The sequence below is a fragment of the Penicillium argentinense genome, assembly GCF_028826775.1.
Source record: "Penicillium argentinense strain IBT 30761 chromosome Unknown utg000003l_segment0_segment0, whole genome shotgun sequence".
Taxonomy (NCBI): domain Eukaryota; kingdom Fungi; phylum Ascomycota; class Eurotiomycetes; order Eurotiales; family Aspergillaceae; genus Penicillium; species Penicillium argentinense.
In genome coordinates, this window is record NW_026622662.1 from 2,104,777 (window position 1) to 2,132,663 (window position 27,887).

At 50.4% G+C, this 27,887-nt stretch overlaps 13 protein-coding genes across 13 annotated transcripts; 7 read left to right on the forward strand and 6 right to left on the reverse strand.

The window, feature by feature from the left end:
- Positions 1 to 244: 244 nt before the first annotated feature.
- N7532_002895 (uncharacterized protein) lies at positions 245 to 612 on the forward strand (the record flags this gene model as incomplete). The annotated part of the gene is made up of 2 exons (XM_056615389.1): positions 245 to 333; positions 477 to 612. The coding sequence occupies 2 exons, from the start codon at positions 245 to 247 to the stop codon at positions 610 to 612; spliced, it is 225 nt and encodes a 74-aa protein (XP_056478361.1).
- A 26-nt stretch (positions 613 to 638) lies between these two features.
- Positions 639 to 2,661, forward strand: N7532_002896 (fungal specific transcription factor domain-containing protein; the record flags this gene model as incomplete). The annotated part of the gene is given in 4 exon segments (XM_056615390.1): positions 639 to 1,358; positions 1,415 to 1,990; positions 2,049 to 2,564; positions 2,581 to 2,661. 4 exon segments carry the CDS (start codon positions 639 to 641, stop codon positions 2,659 to 2,661), a joined length of 1,893 nt encoding a protein of 630 aa, XP_056478362.1.
- A 361-nt stretch (positions 2,662 to 3,022) lies between these two features.
- On the reverse strand, positions 3,023 to 4,808 carry N7532_002897 (MFS transporter; the record flags this gene model as incomplete). Its single annotated transcript, XM_056615391.1, has 4 exons — positions 3,023 to 3,665; positions 3,727 to 3,997; positions 4,062 to 4,494; positions 4,521 to 4,808. Coding segments are annotated over 4 exons (1,635 nt in total), but the record flags the coding sequence as incomplete, so codon positions are not given.
- A 367-nt stretch (positions 4,809 to 5,175) lies between these two features.
- Positions 5,176 to 6,975, reverse strand: N7532_002898 (putative MFS transporter; the record flags this gene model as incomplete). The annotated part of the gene is made up of 6 exons (XM_056615392.1): positions 5,176 to 5,335; positions 5,390 to 5,857; positions 5,905 to 6,254; positions 6,320 to 6,664; positions 6,723 to 6,748; positions 6,810 to 6,975. 6 exons carry the CDS (start codon positions 6,973 to 6,975, stop codon positions 5,176 to 5,178), a joined length of 1,515 nt encoding a protein of 504 aa, XP_056478364.1.
- A 1,178-nt stretch (positions 6,976 to 8,153) lies between these two features.
- Positions 8,154 to 9,155, forward strand: N7532_002899 (NAD(P)-dependent alcohol dehydrogenase; the record flags this gene model as incomplete). The annotated part of the gene is made up of 1 exon (XM_056615393.1): positions 8,154 to 9,155. The coding sequence occupies one exon, from the start codon at positions 8,154 to 8,156 to the stop codon at positions 9,153 to 9,155; it is 1,002 nt and encodes a 333-aa protein (XP_056478365.1).
- Positions 9,156 to 9,915: 760 nt separating this feature from the next.
- N7532_002900 (FAD-dependent oxidoreductase) lies at positions 9,916 to 11,665 on the reverse strand (the record flags this gene model as incomplete). The annotated part of the gene is made up of 6 exons (XM_056615394.1): positions 9,916 to 10,177; positions 10,229 to 10,540; positions 10,602 to 10,725; positions 10,779 to 11,237; positions 11,302 to 11,459; positions 11,514 to 11,665. 6 exons carry the CDS (start codon positions 11,663 to 11,665, stop codon positions 9,916 to 9,918), a joined length of 1,467 nt encoding a protein of 488 aa, XP_056478366.1.
- Positions 11,666 to 12,311: 646 nt separating this feature from the next.
- On the reverse strand, positions 12,312 to 13,469 carry N7532_002901 (sugar phosphate isomerase/epimerase family protein; the record flags this gene model as incomplete). Its single annotated transcript, XM_056615395.1, has 1 exon — positions 12,312 to 13,469. The coding sequence occupies one exon, from the start codon at positions 13,467 to 13,469 to the stop codon at positions 12,312 to 12,314; it is 1,158 nt and encodes a 385-aa protein (XP_056478367.1).
- Positions 13,470 to 13,784: 315 nt separating this feature from the next.
- N7532_002902 (uncharacterized protein) lies at positions 13,785 to 14,864 on the reverse strand (the record flags this gene model as incomplete). The annotated part of the gene is made up of 1 exon (XM_056615396.1): positions 13,785 to 14,864. One exon carries the CDS (start codon positions 14,862 to 14,864, stop codon positions 13,785 to 13,787), a length of 1,080 nt encoding a protein of 359 aa, XP_056478368.1.
- A 1,027-nt stretch (positions 14,865 to 15,891) lies between these two features.
- N7532_002903 (uncharacterized protein) lies at positions 15,892 to 16,110 on the forward strand (the record flags this gene model as incomplete). Its single annotated transcript, XM_056615397.1, has 1 exon — positions 15,892 to 16,110. The coding sequence occupies one exon, from the start codon at positions 15,892 to 15,894 to the stop codon at positions 16,108 to 16,110; it is 219 nt and encodes a 72-aa protein (XP_056478369.1).
- A 1,555-nt stretch (positions 16,111 to 17,665) lies between these two features.
- N7532_002904 (sugar porter family MFS transporter) lies at positions 17,666 to 19,447 on the forward strand (the record flags this gene model as incomplete). Its single annotated transcript, XM_056615398.1, has 4 exons — positions 17,666 to 17,760; positions 17,793 to 18,620; positions 18,704 to 18,767; positions 18,815 to 19,447. The coding sequence occupies 4 exons, from the start codon at positions 17,666 to 17,668 to the stop codon at positions 19,445 to 19,447; spliced, it is 1,620 nt and encodes a 539-aa protein (XP_056478370.1).
- Positions 19,448 to 19,981: 534 nt separating this feature from the next.
- Positions 19,982 to 20,367, forward strand: N7532_002905 (uncharacterized protein; the record flags this gene model as incomplete). The annotated part of the gene is made up of 2 exons (XM_056615399.1): positions 19,982 to 20,025; positions 20,118 to 20,367. The coding sequence occupies 2 exons, from the start codon at positions 19,982 to 19,984 to the stop codon at positions 20,365 to 20,367; spliced, it is 294 nt and encodes a 97-aa protein (XP_056478371.1).
- Positions 20,368 to 20,583: 216 nt separating this feature from the next.
- On the forward strand, positions 20,584 to 21,176 carry N7532_002906 (uncharacterized protein; the record flags this gene model as incomplete). The annotated part of the gene is made up of 2 exons (XM_056615400.1): positions 20,584 to 21,032; positions 21,089 to 21,176. 2 exons carry the CDS (start codon positions 20,584 to 20,586, stop codon positions 21,174 to 21,176), a joined length of 537 nt encoding a protein of 178 aa, XP_056478372.1.
- A 4,330-nt stretch (positions 21,177 to 25,506) lies between these two features.
- N7532_002907 (uncharacterized protein) lies at positions 25,507 to 26,331 on the reverse strand (the record flags this gene model as incomplete). The annotated part of the gene is made up of 2 exons (XM_056615401.1): positions 25,507 to 26,181; positions 26,233 to 26,331. The coding sequence occupies 2 exons, from the start codon at positions 26,329 to 26,331 to the stop codon at positions 25,507 to 25,509; spliced, it is 774 nt and encodes a 257-aa protein (XP_056478373.1).
- Between the last annotated feature and the right edge of the window lie 1,556 nt (positions 26,332 to 27,887).

Below are 27,887 nucleotides of genomic sequence, written 5' to 3' on the forward strand. Positions count from 1 at the left end.
TAAAATCTCCTGTGATAAAGTATATTACATCGTATTGATTCTATGCCATATTTTTCTAGCAACTGTGTGGCTACGAGAAGTTCTCATGGTAGTCGTCGCCCTGTCGCAGTCCCGTTCCGCCCCCAACTTTCAAGATTCCGATACTTCCGCCCGATCCACACCGTCTTCCCCACTTGAATTCCGTTTCCCCGTCGCCCACATCGGTGCTTCGCTTCCCATGTAAACCGGTAGGGCTCAATTTTCGATGACGCGAGGTGAAGCTTCAAAGGACCAGGACAACGTCCAGCATCCAGCAAAACGAGCCAAAAGAGGAACATACGCCCCGAGAGCGTGGTATGCCGATCGCGAGCTCGCACATGGAACAATAGCTGATTGATTCTGCTTTAGTGATCAATGCCAAAGACGAAAGATCAAGGTATTGATGGCCCAAGCAATGGAGCGTTTTTCTAGTGTCCGAATTAACAATTATTGAACAGTGTGATGGGAGGATTCCGTGTCAAGCTTGTTCCGCCAAAAGCCGCCATTGCCAACGCCATGGGACGGACATGCGTGGGCGATGGAGAACAGCTAGCCGTGTATCGACGGGAAGCGGAGACCTCGCGTCCCGGCTGAGTCGAGTTGAGAAACAGCTAAGCTCAATGAAGGCGTCAGGGGATCAGGCCCTCCATTGCACCAATTCTACGTATGGCGACCCGAGACAGCCACCCGACCAGCACGATACGGAAATTAGTGCCAGGAGGGAGGAGAGACCAAGGTCGAGCAGTACCCCCTCTGCCGAGGTACCTACATTCTCTGGAGAGACATCCATCACCCACAACTTGACTGTGGTCGAAGGGAGATTGGAGCAGATGGGGGTGCAATACGCAGGATTCAGATCTACGTCCCCCAGCAGCCAATATAGATCCCGCCTTACGCCGTCCCCAGAATCACCCCACCGATATAAAATGGACAGAGAGATGAGCTTTACGCAAAGAGTTCTCGCTGCCCACGGAATTCTCCCAAATCGTGTTCAATGGGAGGGGCTCATGCACACCTTCTGCGACGAAGTGCACGTGCTTGTTCCATTTCTCCATATTCCATCCCTGTGGATGGCATTTGAGGAGTCATGGGACACTTTACTTAACCAGAAGTCGAGAAATCACGGCCCAGATGTATCCCAGCGGTTCCAAGCAGCCCATGTCTTGCTCTGCCTCGCAAATGGGAGATGTGTGGAATCGTCTCGTTTTGAAGGGGACGAAGGGCCATATTCAGCAGGTTGGAGCTTGTATGGTGCTGCAAGGGATATGTTTGGAGATCTGCTTGACGGCTTTCGGCAGTGTCCAGATCAGATATTCCTTCTCCAAACCGTTCTTCTGATGGTAGCAATATCCATATCCGGAACCATACAAGTGATCTCTCTAATACTCATGTCTAGGTTGTGTATCTTTTTCGCCTTGATGCCCATGGCTCTGCCGAGAAGGTTCTTGCCCTGACAATATCGCATGCGCACCATCTTGGTCTTCAGAGAGAGAAAGTGGTTGCAGCCATGAATCCATTCGAGGGAGAGATGGCTCGCCGGCTTTGGTGGTGCATATATCTCCTGGACCGACGACTTGCTATAGAGACCGGTCGTCCGTTTCTTATCCAAGATGTTAATGTCGATGTCCAACTTCCCCACGACGTGAGTGACAGGACACTTACAGCATATCGCCGTGTACCACACTCCTCCAAAATTGGAGAGAAAATAAAAAATGGACCCACTGTGGTTCCATATTTGATCGCGATGACAAGCTACTCCCGTGTGATCGGGAAGGTGTGGGAAGCTCTTTATGGCGCGGCCACATCTGATACCTCCCCATCTACGCTACTTAACGAGTATCTGGAGCATTTGATTACACAGTCTCAGAAAGGAATTCACCGAGAATTTACTTATGACCCTCTCAACCCGGGAGATTGCGGCTCTGAAGGTCTGGCCTGGTGGCAGGTGAAGCAGCAATTCATGATGCGAATTGTAAGTTCTTTTTGTATAATTGCCAGTGAGACAGGCCAATTTTAATTCTTCGTCTCAGAGATGGTCCTCAATCTATCTACTCATAAGAAAGCCTATGCTTCAACGCGCAAGTCTTTCCGATCAACCGGATATCATTGAAAATGAAGTCATATGCATGCGTCTGGCCCAACAGATCATCGACGATTTCAGCAACGTTCCCGAGGAACATCCAAAGTACACCTTTCCATTCCTGCATTATTTGACCAGTGCGACGATTATTGCATTGGGTCTTATAATCAAGCAACCTTCTTTCAGAGCAAACTACGACAAGAGGACACTAGCGGCAGCAAGATCCCTCCGCAACCACTGCCGTAAAACATGGATGTCCGGGGAAATGGTCCGCGCCGTTTGGAAGCTTAATCAGATGGCAGATGCCATCTTGGTCCGTGGTGAACAATCGCCGGAGCGTCATGGGCGTGTCTCCAATGCAATCCCCGAATCACACCTTCTATCCCACAATCGTCGAAATATCAGGGAACACCGAGATATGAGAGCCCAAGACTCGCTTTTTACAGCCAACCCATCGAGAGAATCAGTAACAAACTCGATAGCAAGATACGGGGTATCGCATCTACGCCCAGGTGACACAAATGGTCCGCATGCACAATCTAATGCAAGAGAACTGGGACTGAATTCAGGCCGAGGGCACAATGGAACTGTATCGGACGATTCTATTGAAGCTATGTTCCGTTTTGAAGAAGAGGCACGGCCTATATTAAAACATTCCAGCCTACACAGAATGCGACCGGACCCGCGTGAGCACACTGAAGAAAGGGCTGGGGGTGAGGGGGGCAACAAAAATAATGTTTCGCTGCCATTTTCAGCCAATTCAACAGGGCCATCAGACCATGAAATGCATGCATCGCTTCCAGGGGAGATGATAGAAGGCGGAATGGAATGGCTACAGACTCTATTCGCAAATGGCCTTGACTCTGAACTGCTTCCGGTTTGGGATTAAGAACTATATCTCGAATCTCGAAACTAATGTTTATTTTAATGATTACTGATGACCCCCTTCACAATCATGGGGCTTCTCAGTCTGATTTTATGGCCATATTTGTAGAAGAAAAACGGGATTGGGATAAGGACGAGTTCAATAAGAGCCAGCATTGTTCCAGCCCAATTAGCTCCCAAAGTGACATACATCTTGGCGCCGGCAAGAGGAAGCACTCCGGCAAGCCCGTAACGGATGATAGAGTTTCCAGCCAAGGCTGAAGCGGCATAAACTGTGTAGCTTCCCGCGAGATAGTTCGTTGCATAGATAAAGGTCAGACCGTTTCCAAGGCCGAATGGCAGACCAGCCATTATTGGGCAGATCCAGTGAATAGTAGGCTTTGCGGACCACGCAAACCAAAGCTCCCCGATAGGGATCAAGACGCCCCCTATGCAGACTGCGATTACGGCTGCCTCTGGAGCCGGTCGTCCTGTGCGCGGGTCTTTAGGGTGCATGGCGATTATTCGCCGAATTAAGGGCTCCAACATGACCGCAATTGCCGTTCCGACTCCAATGCCACAGTAGCTGAGACCTGCAAATCCTGGGGACCAGCCGCGATGCTGCTGGAAGACTATTGGATATGCCACGAAGCAGAGGAAAAGCACGGCGTAGACAATACCGACATAGAGATTCCAGAATACACTGTTCGTAATATTAGCTTCGCTATGGTTTGATCTTGGCTAGGGCAATTTTGTGTCGTTACCAAATTGGCTCTGAAACAATCATACGAACAGGCCGAATCAAGTTTGTTTTAAGCATTTGAAAACCGGACTCCTCATGATCATATCGGCACCATAATCTTAAGTCACCTGTTTCCTGTTTCAATTTCTCGGTCCTTTTTCGCAACAGAGCTGGGGCGTAGGTTTCTTTGACAATGAACATCAATGACAATGACAGCCCAGTGCAGATTAGTACAAGCCAGTTAATCCATCGCCAACCCAGATATTGGTAAACAAAACCTCCGATAATAGGACCTAGCAGACGTTGTCAAATATTGTACCAGGCAGCATACGGGAAGTAGAGCTAAGGGGTAAATACCTAGGACGGGGCCATTCATTGTCCCAAGACTCCAGCAGCTCAGAGCAAGGGCGCGATACCGATCATCAGTCACATCAGTTACACTTCCAGGTGCACTTGAAATCATGACACCCCCGAAGAAGCCACCGAAGAATCGGCTAATTAATACGGCTTCAATGTTCTGCGCGAGAGCCACTGGTAGAATCAAGATGCCGAACAGCAGGACCGATACCAGATAAACAGGGCGTCGACCATAAATTTCAGATAGTGAAGACAACACGACAGAGCCGATCGCCAGGCCAAAGAGATTCGTCGTGAGACCCAGAAGCACGACGATTTCGGATGAGATGTTAAATGCTTCCTGCATCCCCTCGATACCTGAGGTGTACATTGTCGTATAGATGACACTAGTCATCCGATGGGTCAGTATATGCTTGGTTTCTTGAAGAGCTATCTTCCAATCAAAATTAAAGCTCACACTATTGTCGTTGAAAATGACATGGAAGCAACAATGAAGCTTCTATACCAGACCGGCCATGTTCGCGGATTTTGTCCCTCTTCGCTCTTCCATGTCACTTCGAAGCGAGGGTCGCGCGAAGCGACTGGGTTCTCACTAAGCGCAAGTGATATGGACTCTTTCGAGTCTTCCATATTGGCAAATGGAAATGATTTCGAGAATATGGTTCTCGATCTGGGCAGGGTGGACTCTATAAATGCCGGGATCTTGCGGGGTAAGGCAAACTCGGAATCTTCAAGATTCCGTCGTGACTCTCGGCGACATTTAGCGAACCATACTTACGCAATGGCTTTGGTGATATTTTTCGTACTCGCATAGAAGATACTAGCCTCACGTTTTCAGAGCCTCGGAATACAATTACATGTTAGGAATTTTTCTGACGTGGTTCACAATGTAAGCCAAGTGCATCGGATCGAGTACCTGGGGCTTGCCGCTAACAAAAAAGGCCTAGACGCAACACCATAATGTCAATTCACCAATATAGGCTGGTCCTATGGCTCTAGGCACTTATATTTCAAAGTTATGCATATAATTGTCTTCTATGTTGGTTTCGGCTCAAGTTTCATGATATTCAACATGACTCCGAGATGAACTGTAAGGTATGCCACCGCGGAAACGTTACAAAACATAGCGGAAATATGGGTTTTGACGGTCTGTGAGATCGTCGAAAGCGATTTTGTCACGATGGACCTCATCAAGTTCCAATGATTCCCGAGAGCGGTTCTCTTTCCACAGCACCGCGTACAAAGCAACAGCCGCAGCAATTGTAATACAATAGCTGCAAGATTGTTAGAAAATCGATATAAAAACAAATGAGGGTAATTTAACTCACCAGATAATAATCCCCTTCCATAATTCAGGGTAATGCTGTGCTATGGTCTCACTTTTGATGAGCTGTGGCCCGATTATATTACCAACAGTGTACGCCACAAATGTCGTGCTTGCCATGATGGATTTCTTGGTCGCGCCGGCGACGTTGCTAGCACCGATTGTGATGACCAGACTGACCACGGGGCCAAAGAATCCAGTCAGCGCGTATCCAACAACAGGCGTCGCAGGTTGGTAGCCCCATTCGGACTTCCAGATCATGATACATCCAGCGATTACAGGAAGGCAGCAGGCGATGAGCATTGGGATTCGCGTGTTGGGAACGATTGTGGGAATGTAGCCACACAGCGGAATGAAGATCACGCAAACAGCTCCGACAGGGAATTGGAACAGGATGGAGTCCAATGTATCGTATCCAAAGGTTGATACAATCAAGGGTCCAAAACCAGCGATCGCACCGTTGATAGTGTATCTGCTACTTGTTAGGAGTGAATCGCATGCATGCAGTATGAAACTTACGCTGCCGCCATCATGATCGCCACCAAGTAAATCTTGACATCTGTCAAAGATTCCTTCACCTGGTCGAGTTTGATTTTCTGGCATCTGACACCAGTCTGTCCTTTTCGAAGGCGTTCCACGGCCACCATTCGCTCCTCGGGTGTCAGGAACCAGGCCGACACAGGAGAGTCCGGCATGGCACAGCACCAAAGTCCGAATAGAAACGTCAGTGCCCCCGCCAGGATATAGATGTACTGCCATCGGGTCAGGGAGCCCGATGTGATCTGGCCGAATCCATAGTTGAGGGCGCCGCCAATGATGGTAAACCAGCCAGTCCCCGAAAACCACCACGCTTGTCGGAGAGCTTGTTCCTTTTGCGTGTAATAGCTACTGACAATGGTCATGAAAGCCGTCGGGATGACACTCTCAATCGCACCTGAACATTCGGTGTTAAAAAGTTTCCTTTGGACAGAGGGGTTGCTGATGGAGACCTGCCTAGAAAGAATCGCTGGACGAACAGCCCTCGCCATGTCGTCACACCTGCCGTGGCAGCACAGACGATGGCCCAGAGTAGCACGACAGGGCCGAGGACGAAGCGAGTGTTGAATTTTTGCAAGGTGAGCGTCATGGGGTAGAGACCCGCCAACATTCCAAAGTAGAAGATCGACGTTGCCCAACTGAGACGCGACGTATCTACGGACGCAGGCGTTGTCGAGTTGTCCACAACCTGCAATGCCAAATCCGTTGTCATTCCAAAGAGAGACGCGCTTCCCAGGATGGCCTGCATCTCGCATCAGCAAATCAATATTTCAGCTCAGAGATCTCAGATCATATCTCACCTTGTCATAGTAAACCATGCCATATCCTGACGGGCACACCCGCGGTCAGTATAAAGATGATCGGCCGTGACACAAAAATAAGCTCACCTATCAACATGGCCGGCATGAAGTACCAGTCAATCTTTCGGAGCACTCTTTTGGCGACCATAGGGTCAAGTTCCTGCGCGACATCACCAACTACCGCCAGCGCGGCATCCTTTTCGGTGTCTTGTACGGCTTGCGCCGCGCCACCCACGCCGTCTATTTGGATCATTGTCGGATCCCAGTAATGCTCCTGCACTCGTGCCAGCTCTGACGGTCTGCGTGTCTCTGAGCGTAAAAAATCAACGCTGCGAGATTGACTTTTTTGCGTCCTTCCCAATCGGGCTGTCCGATATCGCACCCTCACCGCCCTCGTGACGCGGGCAGAATCCCCCCTGGCGATGATCGGACGCAGCTTGGCAGCCATCGCGCACCCTGCCAGCGATGCAGCGATGCAGCAGTGATGGCCCTCGAGAGTCCAAAGGGGGTGTCTTCACCTCGAAGAGACCGAAATTCAGCAATACCGCTATCTCCCAATTGATCAGGTAAAAATTGTGTCGCTCACCAAAACGGGAGTCCCCGCAGGTTCTATTGCGACCGTGGAAAAATGACTTAAAACATCATACGAAGCAACGCTACAGATGAATAATATCGAGTTACTCAATAATACTAACCTATTGTTGACTTTGTCAAATATCGACATACTGAAATGCAGCTCATGCCTGCGTCTTACATGCATTTGCTACCAGCTCCGAGCAAACGCTCCAACCGTCTTTCGAAGGTTTTAAGCATTCAGCCTAAAGATCTAGCCTCCGGATAATCTATATTGTTATCAACTTGTACCACAATATTTTTAGTCTGGTATTGAAAAATCGGCGCCTCATGCACATATGCGTGGTACGTCGGCCCAACCTGCGAGTGAATGGTGTGCATTATGTCCTGCTAGTAAGGGATGATGCTTTTGCATGACCTCATCATTGACTGCGAGAGCATAAATGCCCTATCATTATAAGCCCACGCATTGGGTTTCGATATCGAGATCTTGATTCCAACATCTGTCGAGTCCCAGGCCTTCCGGTCAGCAGTCAGCAAGCAGTCCTGTTCCCGGAAGAGTAGGAAGTAAGAGCTGTAGGTGGTGATATCAGTGGCCCAGCCGGCTCCGTTCAGGCCCACCGAATTGCATCACAGAGTCCTCCAGTACCCTCTTTTTTTGAGATCAAAAGTTTGACTGCAGCCACAGGCTATGAGATCGAATGCCACTGGTACTGCTCGTGTTCTTTTGTCATTCCATAGTGACGTAATAATGTGAAGCGACTTGTATAAATGGGCGAGATCGCCTGAGAGCTTATTGTCTGCGAGTCGACAACCACAAATATACACCTCTCTTGATCGAAATCGAACTTCACAATCATGCCGATTGAATTCACCGTATTCAAAGGATCCAAGGATGGATCCATTCGTCAGGACACGACCCGACGAAACGACCTCCAGCGCGACGATGTGCTCGTTCGCATCACCCACTCCGGAGTTTGCTTCACCGATGTCCACTACAAGACCTCCGATATGGCCTTGGGCCACGAGGGAGCCGGTGTCGTGGAGGCCACTGGCCCGGATGTGAGACACCTGAAAAAGGGTGACCGCGTGGGTTGGGGTTATGAGCACGACTGTTGTGGCCAATGCCGGGAATGCCTGACTGGCTGGGAGACCCTCTGCGCCGAGCGCAAGATGTATGCGATGGCCGACTTGGACCAGGGCTCCTTCGGAAGCCACGCGGTGTGGCGCGAGGCATTCCTGTTTTCCATCCCCGAAAACGTGGACAACGAAGATGCGGGTCCATTGATGTGCGGTGGATCGACAGTCTGGAATGCGCTGCACGTCGCGCAGGTTCGGCCGACTGCGCGCGTGGGAATCATCGGCGTGGGTGGTCTCGGGCATTTGGCTATTCAATTCGCGGCCAAGATGGGTTGTCAAGTCACCGTCTTCTCAGGCACCGACAGCAAGAAGGATGAGGCCATCAAGTTGGGTGCCACGGAGTTCATTGCCACCAAGGGTGCAAAAGAACTGAAAGTCAAGAAGCCCCTCGACAATCTTATCGTCACCACGAGTAGCCAGCCGGACTGGCAACTCTACCTCAATGTGATGGCTCCGAACGGTGTCATCTCGCCTCTCTCCGTCGATGCCGGCGATCTCAAGATCCCGTACATGCCCTTGTTGCTCAACGGCCTCCGCGTTCAGGGCGGCATTGTCTCGGCGCGACAGGTCCACCGGGATATGCTGGAGTTTGCAGCAGTGCATGGCATCAAGCCCGTGAAAATGACCTTCCCCATGACATTGGAGGGCGTGAAGGAGAGTCTCAAGACATTGGAAGACGGCAAGATGCGATACCGTGGGGTTCTTGTTGCAGAGAAATAGGGGGCGCGCACTGCCAAGTATCTGTAATTAATGACATAACCGGGCGGAACATCGTATAATTTGAGCTTCTTAATCCCATATGTCACCGTGTCGTAGCTCTGCGTCGTAGCAAGGAGGGTGTGGACAGGCAATGAGGAGATGTGGTGATGGAAGGAAGAGAGGAATGGGAAGGACGTCGTCTATGTACGGCAAGCCGCGGATGATGTCAAACGGAGGACCTTGTAGATGGCCACTCCCAAATGACACGGTCGATGATGGAAGCAAAGGTCACTGTACTTGGATTGTTGAAAACAATTCGTTTCCACGTATTTGAAAATCCGTGGTACCTCTTTGAACGAAAAATTAGGCATTTGGTTGCTACCGGTACATGAAGGCAGGAACATCTAAGATTGCATTCAGCTCATGTCACCCTGGGGCATGTTCAGAACTCTCTTTTCTCTCCCTTGGTTTAATCATTTATGTCACCAGTGTAGAAGGCAAAAGCAAGATTCTATGACAAACTGAGGAGGTGGTCAAATACCACTAGAACCCTTCGGGATTGGCTTATTCATCGTTCACCCAATTTCCACCTAGTATGGTGTCATAACACGCCATAGTTCAACTATAAAGACCCCTGAGATCGCTCAACCGATCGGAGTACCTACAATCAATCATCTTATTCTGTTTGGACATCTTCAGTACTAGCCAGTACATCGATTCCTCATCCTGGCATTCTACACTAATTATGGTTGATGTGTCTCGGTTCGGGAGACAGAAACTCTCATAGGCGTCCATGAAGAGGGCTCGCATCGCTCGGGTTGGCAGCAGGAAGACACGGTTGAGGCAACCCCAGGTTATGCGCAATGGCTCTCGCAGACCATAGGCCCGTCACAAAGGCCAGGGCAAGACCACCGGCGTACCCAAAGTTGCTGAATCCGCCAGCATCGACGCCCGCCACAAGAAGACCGGGGATGACGGTCTTGTCCTGGGTCAGCGCTTGGCCTTGGGAATCAATTGAAATCCCACCATATGTAAACGTGACTCTGTCATAGGCGTTAAAATCGGGGATTCCAGGCTGAAATGAAAGAACTCACGATGGCTGAACTTCCATGGCATAAAAAGGGCCTTCGCCATCAATCAGGGGTGCCGGGGGTGATCCGCAATATCCAACAGGGGCATCAAGGATAATGTCATTCTGCTTTTGGCGAGTAACGCGGTCGTACTCATCTAGTGTACGAGCTGCCTGTTTCTTGTTGATGCCCCATCGGCCCAAGATGTCGATCAAATCGCCCAGAGTAGATGCCTCCCCGACATTGCAGCCGTAGTCGCGGGCCTTATCAAGTCGATGGATGTCTCCGGCATTAGGGAACAATGCACCGGTACAATGTTCAAGTCGTGTTACCTCACTTTCGATCGTGAATCAGCTTTTTGGTCTGTACTTTAGTATCAGTTGCATTGCGAGCTTACTTGAAAAGAATGAAACCGCGACGGTTGCTTTGCTTTGCCAGATGTTGATTGACGATTTCATCACCTGTTGTCTCATCGGCGAACCGTCGTCCTGACTCATTCAAGAGTAAACAGTACTTGCTTTCTTTCGTAGAGTTAGACACACGACATCGATCGTCATTGGGCTGGGGCCCTTACGATACTGAGCCAAAGCGAGATAGTCTTCTGGATTGACTTGTTCCGCTCGGACTGGGGCAGCCAGGAGATGCCCGTAGAAAGTGTTCATCCCGCGACTTGTTCCAGCGCCAACTGCCAGAGCTAAGCTGAGACCGTCTCCCACGGATCCTCGATTGGACCGTACAAAGATATTGTCAGCCCCCGGGCCGATGTAGGTGGCTGTGAGACTGGGTGACCCTTGGAAGCCACCAGTAGCCAACACCACTATCTTGGCCCGGACTTCATACAAGACTGATGAAGGCCCGAAACCCTCTTGGCGAATGACAGCACCAGTGATACGCGATCCTCGGACCTCGGGGTTCTCCTGGATCAGCTTGACAACAGTTGTACGAGTCATAATCCGGGAAGCGTTTTTGCTTGTTTCGATACGGTTGCTGTGAAGGCTGTGCAACTCAGCGATCTTGATGGGAAACCCGATCCCTGGATTAAACCAATCAGAAATCCTGAAAGAAGAAGCATTGAATACACCGGCAAAGCAGCATACCAATAGTCATAATACCATCAAATCTTTTCGCTGTAGGAACGCCATTTTCGCGCATCCACTGTACCGCCGGTAGATAATCGTCAATCCACGCACGCTGCAAGGCCGCGTCGCCATTTGGTATCCATGACCGCATCTTCTCGAAAGTTCTTGGTGCCCAGCTGTGCTCATTGTTCGTTAGCTGCGCGCCGCGACACAAGAACCAAAGAACTCACAACATGCCGGCCGATAGATTTGAGGAGCCTCCAATTTTCTCCTGCTTCTCGACCAACAGCACTTTCGCCCCTGCTTGTGCAGCAAATGCAGTGCATGCCATTCCAGACATGCCGCCACCACATACCAGGGTATCGACTTCGAGAACTTCCATTATGTGATAGAGAATTGAGAAAGGATTTTTGAACCGCCGCTCCTAAATACCCTCGATATTAATAAATATTTTGGTCGTGGGGGATCGGTTTACTCTGCTACTGTGTCCCCGAGCCCCGGGCTATTAAATAAATGACCGGATCTCCACTCGACGAAGATTGATTCGAAGCGAAGGGAATGAGCTTGTCCGACGAAGACATGTAACCGGCTGGCGGAAAAGTGATTACCAAGTGTTTTCGATGGTTTCGCTTATTTTACGCTGTTGTTTCTATTCAAATGGAAAGTTACCTGTCTTACCTGTCCGTTCATTAGTTCCGGCGTCTGCTGGTTGCCAGTGTAGTGGACGCTGAGCTTGATTCAAACAGTAGGCGTTGGATGCCCGATCACATTACAACCTTATAGGTGTGCGACTATGGATGCTCTTCAATAGTCTGCGCGATTAGGGTTTCAGATTCATCCTAGGCTCGATGACAGATACCGACTTGGCTGCTGGTACTATTATCGTGACAGTATCCGAACCAAGCTAAGTGAAGCGAATTTCGGTGTCAATCAGTAGTTCAGTAGCCACAAAATTGGGTTTCTTATTGATATGTGTAAAATTCTGATCTAGCGGCGCAGACAAAGGAGACTTGTTCTTGAAACAGTGCTTATAGTCGATGGGTTACCGCTTGTAATCGTTTACTAGTCCGAGCCACGGCCGACTGGATGTACTCCTTATTTTGCCAGAAAGGAGGCAAGGATATCGCGGTCTCTATGAGACTTTGCATTGCAGTAACTCCCCTCACTGCATGATCTGGTGGGATGTTATCACCCGGTTTGTTCAGAGATGCATTAAAAACCTCCAGTGACACCGGCCCTTGGTAACCTGTTCCGAGCACAGCGGCTGCGACCAGCTCCACTGGCATATACCCACCGCGAGACTGCTCTAGAGGATACAGTCTGTGATTCCTCGACCACGGTAACAGAGCCGGGATTGAAGGATCGGATGGAGGTACAAAGGTGGACGGGTTCACAAGTTCAGCATCACCGCACTGGAAAAAGAAGATTTGGTCGCCCGGAACAGTGGCTGCGAGTGCCGCAAGAGAATTCGTGAGGATTTCGAGTGACTCTCGCAAAGTTGGATAGATCCTTCCATGTCCTGATGGGTTGTACGGATCTGCAAATTCGACAGCCAAAATATTGAACGCGTCGAGTATCAATCCGACGTTCGGGCGATTCGCAAATCGCACAGCCTCCCATGACGATGACCAGGTATTTCTTGTTGCCCACGATAACCCTTCATATCCAATCTTCAGCATGCGACCACCATCGGTCTTGGAATACGCTGCGGCCATATCGCCGAGCTCTGCGAGGTCACGCGCAACAGCTTTCAGATCGGAGGTAACGCCGCGATCGGTGCGGATATTGGCGCACAAGAATACCAGATCGGTATCGAAAGCTCGCATAAAGGGGAACCGTTTGGCGACCAGCTCTAGACATGCACGACGCTCGGTTGGGTCTTTGACGCCTTCGATTTGCCGAAGTGGTTGCGTACAGGCGATGCGCATGCCGAGCGACTTCACCAGATCGCCCAATTTGCGGGCCACCTGTAGATTCTCGGGGGTGGCCTCCCATAGCCGGTCCCCTGGGAGGTGGTGCTCTTCCAGGTATGCTGCCCAGCACTCGTCGAAGAGATCAATCCACTTGTATCCTGCTTGGGCTGCCGCTTGGAGTCGAGGTAGCAGCCGGTGTTCTCGCCAATTGCCCAGAGACAAGGTCGCGATTCCAAGTTCATTTCGTCCAGACGGAGGCCACGCAGTCGCCATGTTTTGCAGTCAGGAGAAGAATCACCAGGTGATGCTTATTCAGGTCCAACGCCGGTCTTAAAGGAACGGTGGGTGATCGAATATCCGCGCATGCCGACGCCCCACCCCCACACTCCGGCGTCTTCTTTTAGGGACCGGGCCACAGTGACAGCATGGACGAGCTTTTCACGCGGCACCTGTCCAACGAGGACATTTGCTTTGAGCTGCTTCGAAAGTCGACGCACTGAGAGTATTTGCTGCCCTTGTGGTCAACAGTACGTCACTAGGGTAACAACATAACAACACGCCATGGCGCGTGATCTATACGAAGGCTTTCTAGGTAGATGCGGCTCTGTCGGTGGGGGCGACATTCCCTACTGGCGTCGCATGGCAGACATCGAAAAACCACAGCTGCAGGGCCGTCACTACGGTGGTCACCTCCCAATCCTCGCCCAGGGTGCCGGTGAGTCCGGATCCCATAAATGCGAAGAGGAACCCTTTGGTCATGCTCATCGACATATTGTGCGCGAGAAGGGCCACGATCTCGAGTCCATCACTAGAGACCCCCAGATCACGCTCCTTTCTCTTGCCGCCTTCCCCGTGGACTGGCCCAGACAGCCGCACCAATTTCCAGCCGGACGAGTGGCCGGACGCCAGTTGTTTGATCTCGTTGCCATGACTGAACCGCCATTCAAAGTGCTCGCATTCCGTGCCTTTATTACCCGTGGCGACTTCGAAGGTAAAAGCGGCGGAATGATGGTTAGGGGCCGAGGGGAACATCTGGCTAGTCGTTTCCGCTTCCCTTGGGTGGCCAGGCCGCGGGTGCAGGACAATTTCGATGGGCCTCGTGCGACCCCATTTGTCAATGCGCGAGGTCGCGAGAATCGGATGCTTGTTGGTCGGGCCGTTGTATAGTACGATGGAGGGTTTGTTGTTGAAGAAGCCCGTCGGCATGGACACGGCGAAGAGCTTCTCGTCGGCGGTCGGGCCCATGTGAAACGTCGTGGTGGACTTCCAAGAGAAGTAGCCATTCATTGTAGGAGGGAATCGAATCGTTGCACTTTGTAGGCTTGTCGAACCGCCCACAGACGAACCGCTGACGATGTCATATCGCGGGGCCTGCTGGGGGCGTGTCTGATCATGTTCTGAATAAGGCGGCGGCAGGGAGTCAGCACGGTCGAGGCCGGAGTACGCAGTGTCTGGGAAAGTCGGGGGGATGTCCGTCGGTTTGCCCATGGCTGTCTCTTGAAGCAGGTTCACGTCCCGTCTGCAATTGTGCAGCGCGAAGATGGCGGGAATTGGGCGATTCTTATGTGCGGCGTTGCAGAGTTGACATGCTGCGGCGCAGCAGCTGGGAGGCGGGGGCGGAACGAGAGCGCCGCATGTTTCCTCAGTGGGACGGCCCACTCCATTCATCTTTTGCCGCAAGAGAGCCGCAAGAGAGCCGAAAACAGTTGATACATAGCACATTTAGAAAGAAGGAGCTTGTAAATCTTTTAAAATGTCGCTACAAACATTTAAGGAGTAGTATTCGTGGGTGACCAAGGGTTTCAAAGATGAATATGTACTACGATATATATCTCTTTCAATCACGTCCTTCGATTCATGGCCCGATCAATAGACTGAACGCCTCGAAGACTGAACAATGTTGAGATGAGGGATAGGATCCGGAGGGAATCGCTTAAGCCAGCAATAAAGTAATATTGAAGATGTCTAATAATCTAAGATAACCCCTGAGTGGAAATGTGCTATACACACTTCCCGAAGGCCCGCGTTACCGTATAAGGTTAGTGCGACTCAGGGAGGATGGCATAGTAGCCCTCATGGCCTCAGCGGCATTGAAGACTGCTGAAACTCAACAAACGACACGGCATATTACGAGCGCCGAAATCGCAGCAAAATGATAATCTCACATCGTGAACTATATCACACTTGACCACTGTTGCACACTCGGACATTTCCCTCATTGAGATTTCTGATGGTGAGACGCTTCTAGATTGTTTGTACATTCCCTATTCGAGAGATATAGCGGGCCCTCCGATTGGGTGGGACGACGATCGGCATCGGATGGTGGATGACATTTGAGAAAATCAAGGCGATCACCACTCGGGACAACCTGGACAAAACCGTAAGTCATGGAGGAGTGGCAGCTCCTATCCATCACCCTAGAAGCTACGAAGCTACGGTGGGGGGATTCCAAGGTTATACCACAGTAACGTGCGCTGCAGCGGATGCGATCTCCCAGCTTACGCCACTAACAACATTTCTAGGACTTCGGTCTAGCTCCTACCGACCGGGGGAGAATGCGTCGATGAGCAGTCACTGCCTCGATCCAAGCGCGGTTTCTGATGGTCGGGTCTGGGTGTTTATGCATGCGCCGGTATCTCCTTTCAACAAATGAGGGGCATCACGTTCGGAGCGACGGTCTTTGGGAATGTTCAACATGGCCCACTGCTGGACTCGCTCTCACCACCTGGCAAGGCCCCGGCTATACCGGCAAGGAGAGCGTGATTGTGTGGCTGTCCGCCACTGCGACGGCGTCGAGCGCCCGAAGCCAAGTCCAGCCGCCCGCGACTTCGCGCCTTGGGAGGCTTCCAGTGAAGTGGACTCGCGTCGCCCGCTTTGCGTTCCGGCACGCCATCAATCCATCCGAGAGCTGTGATTTCGCGGAGCCCCTTTCATCTCGCGCGTGCGACGGCGTTGCATCGGGCTGTCAGGAACGCGAATGGCCCCAGGTTGAACTGCGCCGAGCCGGCCTGAAGTCTCGCCAAGATGCGCGAAGCGTCGATTCGATGGAAAGGGGGGCATATGGGCAGTCTGGGCTGACGTGGGGGAGAGCAAAGTACCGGATGCTGCTGATCTTTTGCTGTCGTCCTGGTCTGTTGGTGAGACCACAGACCACATCAGCCAAGCAGTTGGTGGCACATGGCTCACCAGACCCATGCGTCTGTTCCTTGTATATAGAACCCTTCGCATGTCATGCTCTGGCAGGGAAATTAGCTCCCAGGAGACGCCCATTCCTATTGAATCCACGCTCTGAGGGCACGGCCACAAGCAGATGTCCCCTTTGGGAGCCCCCGTGATTTGGTGGCGGGGTGACATGGCTTTTGAAAGGCGCTTTGTGTATGGTCGATCTTTCACAGATCGGGGGCCAGCTCGACGGCAACGGGCCCGACAACCACAAGGGGCGGCACGGACGAGTGAGCTCGAGCAGGAGGCACGTCGCGGATTCGCCGAGATGCTGGCCAAGGTGCCGAGTCCCAGATGCCTGCTGACAACACCAATGAGAGAGGTATTACTGACGTGGGTGACCGCAGCCGAACCCGAGGACCGCCAGGGTCCCGTGGGTGAGAAAGGAGGCCAACCGCCTGCGATTTCATGGCCAACGACGGAAGAGTACAAAAGCATCACATTGCCCGAAAGCCCGAGACACAAAGGGAGGGAGGGTGGAGACAGATCGAGAGAGCATGGCGCGATGAAACCATGTGGCGTTGGCCGTCGACCCTTGAAGTTGCATGCGCTGGCGGGCCCAAGCGGTCGGAGGGTCGGTCATGATTGGATCTGCAGCTCAAGAAACTCACATTGGCTCGGCATGGAAACTCTCCAGGATTGGGTGAGGACTGGATGGAGAGTGAAGAGTGAGCAGTTGTCGGAAGGGAGTGGAGGGTCCAAAGTCCGGGGAAGCCGTGGATTGCCTTCTTGTCCAGCAGTGAGCCCACCACAGAAAGAGACTCCGGACAGGAGCAACTTCTGAGGGACAATGTTGGTCCACCGGGCAAAGACGTCTCGGAAAAAGAAAAGAACAAAGAAAATCCACAGAAATCCACGCAAACAGGTTGAGGTGAGCAGTCCACCTGGAAGTATACGAGGCGTGCACATGTTTCCCCCGCATCTCCGCAAACGGCCTCTCTGGGTCCATCCTTGCGTTTACTTGGTTGGGCTAGCGTGGGATCCAGTTGGACGTCTACTACCAGCAGGACAGTAGTAGTACGGGTCATTTCATTCGCGCTTTGATTTTCTGGAATTTGCCTTTTTTTGGGTGTCCGTTTGATGTCGTGGATGGCGTGGGGGACGCGGGCTATACTTCAACCCGCACCCCCCGCCCTTCCTGGCTCTTCTTTCTTTGCTTTCCACTTCGAAATTTCCATCGGTTTCGCCAACCCTGACTCACCCTGATCCGCAGGCCCAAGGAGGGATCTGCCGTCCCCGAGATCATCATGGTTTATACCATCGGGAACATCTACATCATCACCACGGTGGCCGTCATTGGCGGTGCACTGTTTGGTTTCGATATTGCCTCCATGTCTGCCATGTAAGTCATGCTCCAGAGACCCACGCCTTCAGGGTGGGTGACTTTTTCAAAGTGTCCTTGCTGACAGCTCGTCGTCTCAGTCTTGGCACGCAGCAATATCGATGTTTTTTCAACCAGACTGGGACCAACGAGGAAGGCAGCTGCGGCGGCCCAACTTCCAGCACCCAGGGCGGCATTTCTGCGGCGATGCCTGGAGGTTCCTTTGTGGGTGCCCTCATTTCTGGTATTGTGACAGACTGGCTGGGTCGAAAGCACGCGATCCAGGTCGGCTCGGTCATTTGGTGCATCGGCTCTGCTATCTCCTGTGCCTCGTTCAGCATTGCCCAGCTGGTGGTGGGTCGATTCATCAACGGCCTCTCCGTCGGTATTCTTAGTGCCCAAGTTCCGGTGTATGTGGCCGAGCTGGCGCAGCCCAGTAAGCGTGGTACCGTCGTGGGTGCGCAGCAATGGGCTATTACCTGGGGCATTTTGATTATGTTCTACGTGTCGTACGGCAGCAGTTTCCTCGAGGGCCCGTCGGCCTGGCGTCTCCCCTGGGGCCTGCAGATGGTACCAGCGGTCTTCCTCTTTTTTATGATCTTCATTATGCCCGAATCCCCGCGGTGGCTGGCCAAGCATGATCGCTGGGAGGAGGCACATGACGTTCTCGCCCGGGTGCACGCCAAAGGCAATCACAACGACGCCTTTGTCCAGACCGAGCTGCAGGAGATTCGCGAGATGGTGGAGTTTGAGCGGCAAAACACCGACGCCTCGTATCTCGACCTCTTCAAGCCGAACATGATCTACCGCACTCATATCGGCATGTTTACCCAGATCTGGTCCCAGCTGACGGGAATGAATGTCATGATGCTCTATATCACGTAGGTCCTTGTCACCAGAACCCCTCCCCTCCTCCCCCACAACCGACAAGGAACTCGAACAATGGGCTAACCGCAATTCCTAGATACGTGTTTGGCATGGCCGGCCTTTCCGGCAATGCCAACCTGGTCGCATCTTCCATTCAATACGTCATTAATGTTGTGATGACCATCTTTGCCCTGCTCTTCATCGATAGATGGGGCCGTCGACTCCCACTCCTCATCGGCTCAACGCTCATGATGACCTGGATGTTTGCCAACGCGGGGATCATGGCCTCGTACGGCAAGCCCGCACCCCCGGGGGTCTGAACAACACCCGGGAACAATCGTGGGACCTGTCGGATGCCCCTGCCGCGGCCAAGGGCGTCATCGCGTGCACCTACCTTTTCGTGGCCAGCTTTGCGCCGACGTGGGGCCCCGTCAGCTGGATCTATCCGCCGGAACTGTATCCGCTGCGTCTGCGAGGCAAGGCCGTGGCAGTGTCCACAGCGTCTAACTGGATTTTCAACTTTGCGCTGTCATACTTCGTGCCACCCGCCTTTGAGAACATCAAATGGAAGGTGTATCTGGTCTTCGGCGTGTTTTGCTTCACCATGACCGTACATGTGTTCTTCGCGTTCCCCGAGACGGCGGGCAAGACCCTGGAGGACGTGGACCATATGTTCAACACCCCAGGCCTCAAGCCGTGGAAAACTAAGGTGCAGTTCCAGCACGTGCGACAACTCGAGACGGGGGCAATCCAATCCGAGAAACTGGCGGCCTTCCACGAGGAGCGCGCGCAATCGGTGGACAAAGAAGCTGCGGGCGCTACCAAGGCCGAGCAGGTATAAGGCAGGTGTCGGTAGCACGCTCTTGACGTACAATTGTGTTTCGGGATATCCCCCAAGCACGAAATTGCTTTGCGTAGGATCCCTAATAATCAGGTGGGCCATTGAATTACTTTGAATCACAGATATTACCGAAGGCTACAATACCATATCCGTGGATATGTTATTAGCTTCGCATAGTTGGCATCTGACAAGTAATTGCTATTTCATGTATACCTCTACATTAACATTGTGCTTCAGAGTAGGCAAACCTAAGAAAAAGAATCTTCTCTAATTCTATCGGAACGAGACGGAAAAAGCTGATCATTGCAAGAGAGCAATTTTGTCGACAGGAGGGCTGTTGATCTTCTTGAGTTGTGGCATGTTCGAGCAATGTCGGCAGTTGCAGACAAGCCGAGCCCGCAAGGTACCCCCGGCATTTCCTCTGCAACAACCCTCAAGGACCGCAACCATGTCGCAGCCATACGCAATAACAAAATCGATTAACAGTCCCATATTATCCGAAGCAGCACTTTTCACGGATGAAACAAGTCGACCATGTCTCCTTGCCATCCCCGGGCTGGCTTGGGTCATGCTTCGCCGTGAAGACTCAACGCTCGCCGACCGCAGATCAGCTGCCTCGCTCCACACAGCCCCGGCCGACGATTCTGAGCCAAGCCAGCTGATCGAACAGTCAGACTGTGGAGAGCCACGGCCGCCTTAATAAACTCTCTTCGCATGATGGACCGGATGGGGAAGAGGAGGCGGAGGAGGAGGTGAGACGGTCAGGCTCGATGGCTCTCCACGCGCCTACAGAGTCGGTCGACGTCGACAAATCACAAGGCAATATCGGCGGAAGCCTTGCAGGTCGTGATGCTGGATGGCTTCGCAGAAGAAAATGCGTCTGGGATCGCACCTCCTTACTAGCCTTCGTGCGTAAATAGAAGCACGAGACCCACTGCAAACAGGTCGCGGATGGCATCTGCTACCCACAGCAAAAGCAACGGGCGAGCGCGAATCCCCCATATACATCATGGAGGGGCGGCATCTCAACGAACTGCCACCGAAAGTCCTTTCAGGGCGCAGGTCAGCCCGCGCAGTGAAGCCAAATGAAGTGTACAGGTCTATGGTACTTGCTCTTGGTGTTAGCCACCTCGTCCATGTCGCGACCGACGGTTTACCTGGTTCGACATGGCAAAAAGCCCATGCATGGGGGAACCGGCCTCAGTGCTGATGGCGTGAAGCGGGCCCAGTGCCTACGCCATGTGGTCGGCGCCGATTCCGAGTATGAGATTGACTATATTGTGGCCCAAAGGCCGAGAGCAAGTATGCAACATGAGGCTCAGAAGAGGCAAAATGCATGTGGATCGTATAACCAAGGCGTAGATGGTAGAAGAGCGCGGCCGTACGAGACCATGATACCACTAGCCAGTGACCTGGGTTTGTCGGTTGACACATCGTGCAAACGTAACGAGTACAAGTACGTCAAGAACATAGTCGACCGCTACAATAGAACAGGAAACATTCTTATTTGCTGGGAATATCGTCGGATGACTCATACTGTGGAGGAGTTGGGAAGTAAGGATGCACCAAATTATCCTCATGACCGGTAAGATCCGCGAGAATACCATTTGAGAATTGGATGGAGGGACTAAAGATCGATAGATTCGATATTATCTGGACTGATCCAAGCCCTTATCATGAGATTACATCAATTTATAGCGAGAATTGCCCGGCTTGGATCAGATCCTGAGTCATAAAGTAGAGGTTTGATGCCCCGATTTGACCCCGTGGACCTCATTCCGCACGAGGGTGAGATCGGATACCAATAGACAGATTCATCTGATTCTTAGGATAGCATTGACTTTATCTTATCATATACTGGTGTCCTCTTTAGATTTTCTGCAAGTGACGAGTGTATATTTAGCAATCCATGGCATCACTATGTATACCAAAAGTCCGGGACAGAAAGACACCTGGGTAAGCGCAATGCGGTAAAAGGTTATCTCGACTCCGAGACACTCAGAAATTGAGGAGAGTCGAGAACTGAAGATGCATCTCATAAGAACATTGCGAGTCCCCTATTTGTATATTGCGATTATATTAATTGACAAACTGAGGGGGTGGTCAAATACACTAGGACACTTCGGGAAAGGCTTATTCATCGTTCGCCCAATTTGCCTGAGTGTTTACACAACATGCCACAGTTCAACAAGGGAGACCCCTGAGATCGCTCAATATTAAAGATCGTAGAGTTGATCAAAATTGTGTCTCTAGTCACGGCCCAAGATGATGTCGCGTTGAGAGAGACGAAAAATGAGGACTGTCCATTGGCAAAGTATGCAGCCCTCGTCCATGTTGAATGGCTACTGAGTGTCCAGTGCTGCAATTATAAGCAACAAGATCGCCATTCAGTTCAGACTCGGAAACAAGAACCGTGGCTTCCGCAGAGTTTGTGGAGTCGGCGAAATGGACAAAGTCCTGGGCGACTTGGGAATAATTGGCGACCACAAGGATTCCAGAGGCCGTGTAAATGCGAGTACTGACAAGTATAGCACTGGCGATGACGTTGCCAAACTAAAAGCCAGCTCCTTCTGCGGACTGAATAGATAGTTACGGATTGATTCAAGGTGAATTCCAAGCCGGACTGGAGCTCTCCAGAAGAAAAGATGACCGCACCGGCAAGCAGTCCAGCACTCAGGTCCGAGTGTATATATCCATTTGGGCACCATCAAGAATGTAATGGGTGCATTCTTGGCAACTCCAACAATATTGTGTGTGTATACCGTCCTTTGACCGTAGAAAATAGCACTGCCAATGCCGGCGGTATGTGCAACGGAGTCATAAACAAACACGTATCCTTTTGGACTGTCGCCGGCGAAGGAGGAAGAACGATATGCGCCCGAGTAGTGGGGTACATTCTTACCAACAACTGTACCGTATCCTGCGGCGTGAAGCCGAAGTGAGACAGGCCCGGAGCTGTTAAGGATCCGAATCCAACACGTAGGCGTAGGAGCTATTCCCGTAGATGTAGACATTGGCAGCTCCATTATGCACAGTGATGTTGACATTATCAAGCCACGTAATAGAGTCATTGGCTACGTTCACCGCATAATTCAAGCCATAAAAGCTAGTTTGATATGAGTCACTGGAAAAGCCGCGCTTGATGAGACTTTGACAGATGAAGCTTCTGTTACAACAATGACGCTCGTATCGATTGCAGATACTTTGAAGGTCCTGTGTGAGACAGCCTGCTGTGTGCCATGCCATGAATTGGATAGACTTGATAGGCTGTTTGACTATAGCCCCAGCTGGCAGTTAGTGCGTTGTCGGTAGCATCAGCCTCGAGGTCGGCATAGTCGCTGGGATTGAGAACAGTCACGGCGGCTGTTCCCACCGTCGCAAAAAGGAGAGAATTTCCAGCATTCTCACTATACCTAGAGTATGAATGGCTGAAAGGAGAAAAAAACTGAGATCTGCAGAAGATCCAAGTCTGCCTTGCCAGAGTATGTGGTTTTATGTAATGTAGGCATCCGGAAATTGTTTCTCTACTTGGATATTTGCACAAGCCACTGATGGACCAACTTCATTCCTAGTGTAACATTTTATTTAAGGGAATAGGCCAGACGATGCCGCTCCAGGGTAGAAGCGCAACCTATCCCCAGGAAAAAAAAAAAAAAAAAAAAAAAAAAAAGAAATTTCAGGGGCGCGTGATTAGCCTTCGACATCCTTGATATGTGGAGCCGATACCGGCTGGGGAATTAAAATTCATCATTATCACAGATTTGGAGATGTAACACCTGACGAGTAAAGGAATATAACCATAAAGGTCTTCTGGGAAGACCCTGAGAGTTGTAAGGTTGTCAATAGCAGATAGTTGCTGAGAAGACACTCATTCGGCAAACTGCGTCCAAAAACCGGCGACCGATGTTGGAGACTAACAGAGTGAAATTTCTACAGACCCGCCCAGGATCGCCTTCCATGTTGGAAACATAGGGAAGCTCTTTCAAACCCTAATCACACGATCCTCTAATTCCAGTTGTGGTTAGTTCCGTACTTTAGATCATGTTTCGATTTTGAACAGTAAAATTCAAACGGACGAGGGCTGTAATGTTATGTATTATTACTGATGCAAAAATAAGCTATGCCAGCCATGCCATCGTCCCAACTCAAACACCCCTAAACCGTTGCATAATGGCGCGCAATCTGAGCCCATGGCAGCATAAGATGATTTTACACATGATAAGCAGCAAGAACAGACTATTTCATAGATGGCTACTGTAGGACTGAATAGTACAAAAATAGGGTTAGACCTCGGCCGAACATGTAGCAGTGGTGTGTAACATATGTGACAACCCAGGGTGTAGTGGATATATGCTTCAACCAATGGAATCGCAAAGGAGAGTCTGAATTAATATATAGCCCCTATCCGGCAATTTATGGGGGCAATATGACTAATACAAAGCAATCGGCAATTTAGATAATCCACCTCCGAGCTATGGATTCCAGCATCATATTTCTGTACCCAAACATTATTCCTACCCGTCCTCTATCCACAACGCTGCTTGGAGAGTGGCATTTATAGCTAAATAGCTATGATTTCCTGTTTGCAATGTTAGCCTCTAAAAATGACATAAGCAGAGGCTGCCACTTACACATTACACCAGAGCCTCTTATAACTGGAAAAAGCACAGGAGCTTCCGTAGTCATTGCAGCAATCATTAGAATAGGGTTCAATTCGATCACAGGCAATATCTTTGTCATAATATTGAGTGCTTTCGACAAGCTCTTTGCCAGAATCAATGTCACCGAGTTTGTGGTCACTAGAGCCACAAAATGGGGCGACTCCATACCATTCACACTCCCTGTTCTGATAATAGCATTTACAAAGTGCAGTAGGAAGTGAAATGGCAATTATGGCAAGTTGGACTTTCATAATGTCAAAGAGGTGATTTCCGGAGATTTCTTTGAGGGTGTCCGTGGAGGTTTGAAAAGAGCGATGGTGACGTTGAGTGGAAGAGTAGAAATATCGCGGTATTTATACTAACTCTGAATCACAGAGAACTAAGAAAATCCAGCAGCAGCATAATTAATTCTTAACTCAGCCATCTGCGTTCAGCAACAATGCTAAGACAATGTCAAGGGAGTCTCGCCCGCGCTAGTGAAGTGATTGAATGCAGCGAGAGGAATGCTCGTGAAACTGATATTCTTTACTCGCCCCGCTAATTTCTTTATTCGGGTTTGTCTGCTAATACATTAAAACACCATCCTTGCGTCCTTGGCCTGAACAGTCTCAATTGGAAAGCCCCCTTCGTCGGCGATGTCGGAAGTGGTAATTCAATGCTTCATTTTCTTGTTGGTCCAGTGATGACTGCTATGCTCTTGTGTCACCACTTGACAAAAAGAAAGGGAGAGAATCTGGATTATGCTGGATGAATAGAAAGCCTTCCCAGGGCTTTCAGCCCGACTCAGCAAAAGTATGACCATCGCCCAATGAGATGTGCCAGTGCGCGTAGAACATATGTAAGTAGTAGCATCATTTCAGCTCAAATTACGGCAGCCACACCGGATTAGTACCCCTAGCTACCACCCTTATGTGTACATCTTGCTTGCAGCTGATCAGCTAGTGATAGTCCACCTCATGAATGGCAGCAACGGTTCAATTATGGAGATCGAAGCGGCGTACTACTCGCGGCATGGCCAATGGCATCTGAACACCTGTCCGCAGCCCCGTGGCATCAGAGCTGTGACGAAACGTCACCAGAGACAGTCTTTATTAGTGGTACCGCAGAATTCCAGGCCCCCTGCATAATCAGATACGCTGTGCGACATATGCAAAATGCGCGCCAATTGGATCATTCAATATGGCTTGAACTGATGATCAAGGAATGCATCCAAAGTACATCAGAATGAGCCTTGCTTCCGCAGCTTGCTTTTCCAGATACCAACAGATTCAGCCAGCGTCGCTGAACGGGCTGCCCCTTATTATTATTTATATGCGCACCTTTTCTATACCTAACGTGTTGTATTCCTGATCCATTCGTTGTCTCCATCATCTTTTACCGTGCTTCCTCCTCGTCATGTCAAGTGACAATGAACCCCGTGATAGTCCCGAAGTCTCCAGGGCTTCGGAACCCCCTGCACCGAGCATGGAGGAAGATCTTGAAACGGCAGATCCCATGAGCGCGACTTTCGAGGTCGAATACCTTATGAACGTTAGACTGAAAGAAGACCTTGGGTCTGATGTACCACTTCTCGATTACCGGCTTAAAGTGGATATGGAACATGGATTGTGGAAATTCCGCCAGTTTAAAGGTAACAACCAGTTCGATGATAGCAAAGAGGACTACTGGTTGTTCTCCGTCCATGTGAATGCGGCCGAGATGTTCTTTTTGATCGGAGGCGAGAATGCGGCATTCGCGAAAAGTGTTCCCAACTGGCATGACGCCTTCACAGACGAAAAGACTGAAAGAGACCAAAGAAGTAGTCATTATTCTTCCCGCGCCAAGTTTGGTCTCAAGAAAGAAAGACTTGTGGCTGTTCGTGCCCCCAAGGCGACCAATCCAGCGATCACTGTTTGGGGCAGTGGCAACTATGCTGCCCTCAATTGGGTTGGATTGTTCGTCAAGTCGGCCAATGATGGTACAAACGAATTCATCGCGGTGAGGACCAACAAGAAGCTTCTCCCTAAGTACGACGACAGGGGGACCGTATCGAAAATGCAAGGGGCAGACGTGTCGACCGGCCGCACTATCACGCTGTTTCCCAAGCAGCTATTCGGGACTAAAGGGAATAATCGGAAAACATACGACAAGTTTGTAACTGATGACCCTCACAACAAGTTGGGTAACAAACACTGGGCCTCTATCCCACCAGAGGTGAGTACCGCTGTTTCCGCCAACCCGCATTATTTTACTAATTTTGATCCCAAAAAAAGAAAAGGGTCCATGGTAAGTATCCATCGCATACATGGAATAAAAACGAGGACACCTTGATTACAAGTACCTCTGATTATATTATGATTGGAGGTGGATTCCCCAAACCGACGGAGAAGTTTACTTTCAACTACGCCAATGGGTCATCTCTGAAAGAAACAGATACACAGGGCTTGGAAATGCTGACTCGCACATTTGGATCACTATTACGGGCGATCCTAGGCTTGGCCAGGGGGGACTTTGCGCAAGTCCTGGATGCAATCATGGACATCCCAGACGATATCATTAAAAAAGAAAATCCGGATGCCAAGGGCTTGGTCACAGCAGTGGTGGAAATTGGGAAGGCCCTTTCGGATAAGGCGGGCGAGAAAAAGATCAACACAGATGGCGTCAAAGACCTCGTCACAAAGCTCAGCCTGGTCGACACAGATTTTGGTAGTGGCTAGGGGTCAACAACCTGTGGAGGTGCAGAATGATAGGCTCCACCTGTTGTTTGGTTATTTATGGGTTGTGTTCAAGAATGCTGTTATATGTTCCCAGAAGCTGCTAGATGTTTGCAGACTGAGCGTTTTGCTGTCTGTCTGATGTCGGTTTGTCAGCTTTGTTTGTATGTTTGCCAGATTGTCAGGGTATAAATACCTGCCTTTTCTATAGATCTAGGAATCAAGATTCTTCTCTCTCCCTAGATCTTCTTCTTACAGCTTTGACAGGTTATAAGGCTCTCCTTCTCCCCCTGAATATTGAAAATATCGTTTTTTTCATTAAGAATAGCACTTAAAGTGCTATACAGTACATTGTGATGGTGCTCAATCCTTAAACCATCATTGTGGGATTCAGGGTAGCAATCTCGAAGATATTCAACATAGGAAAGAGAAAGAGAGAGAAAGAGAAGAGAGGCATGAAGGTTACTAATATATCACATGATAGTAAGCATGCATATGGCAATTCGAGACATACCTTGCCCCTTTTCGACTTGGTGTCCTTTAAAGGTACTAAGTACTTTGACTTTACTTTACATTGCTTTGTATGTCTTAAAGAATCATAGTATTATTTTAACGAGAGCTCACCTTTGTTACGGGCCGTTCGAAAGAAGCAGATTCATTAGGTGCCTACAAATGAGTATCTCTAAGATAAAGAAGGATGGAGAAAGAAAGAAAGTCCGCCAGAAAAAGAGGACTTCTATACCCAGCAAAACGCGCACCAGCAAACGCGTAGTGCAAACGACCCAAACTTATGCCTCAGGCACCCTTCCACGAGATGAGGCTATTCCCAGGTTCATTCGTCACAACCTTGCTCTCACTTTGACTTCACCCTTATATTAAAGGGAGAAGTTTTATTGGGGTTGCCTCACGTTGGCCACGCTGTCTCACGTGACATCTACACCGACATTTTGGAAGGCTCCTTCCTACAACTGCCTCTGAAGAGTCAGTTGCTTGCTTCTGGTGGTAGCTTGTCGTCTCTCACGCAGTCAAGACTCGATTTTGTCCCTCCCACCTCCCCTCTGTATATAGAAACCAGTATGGCAATAT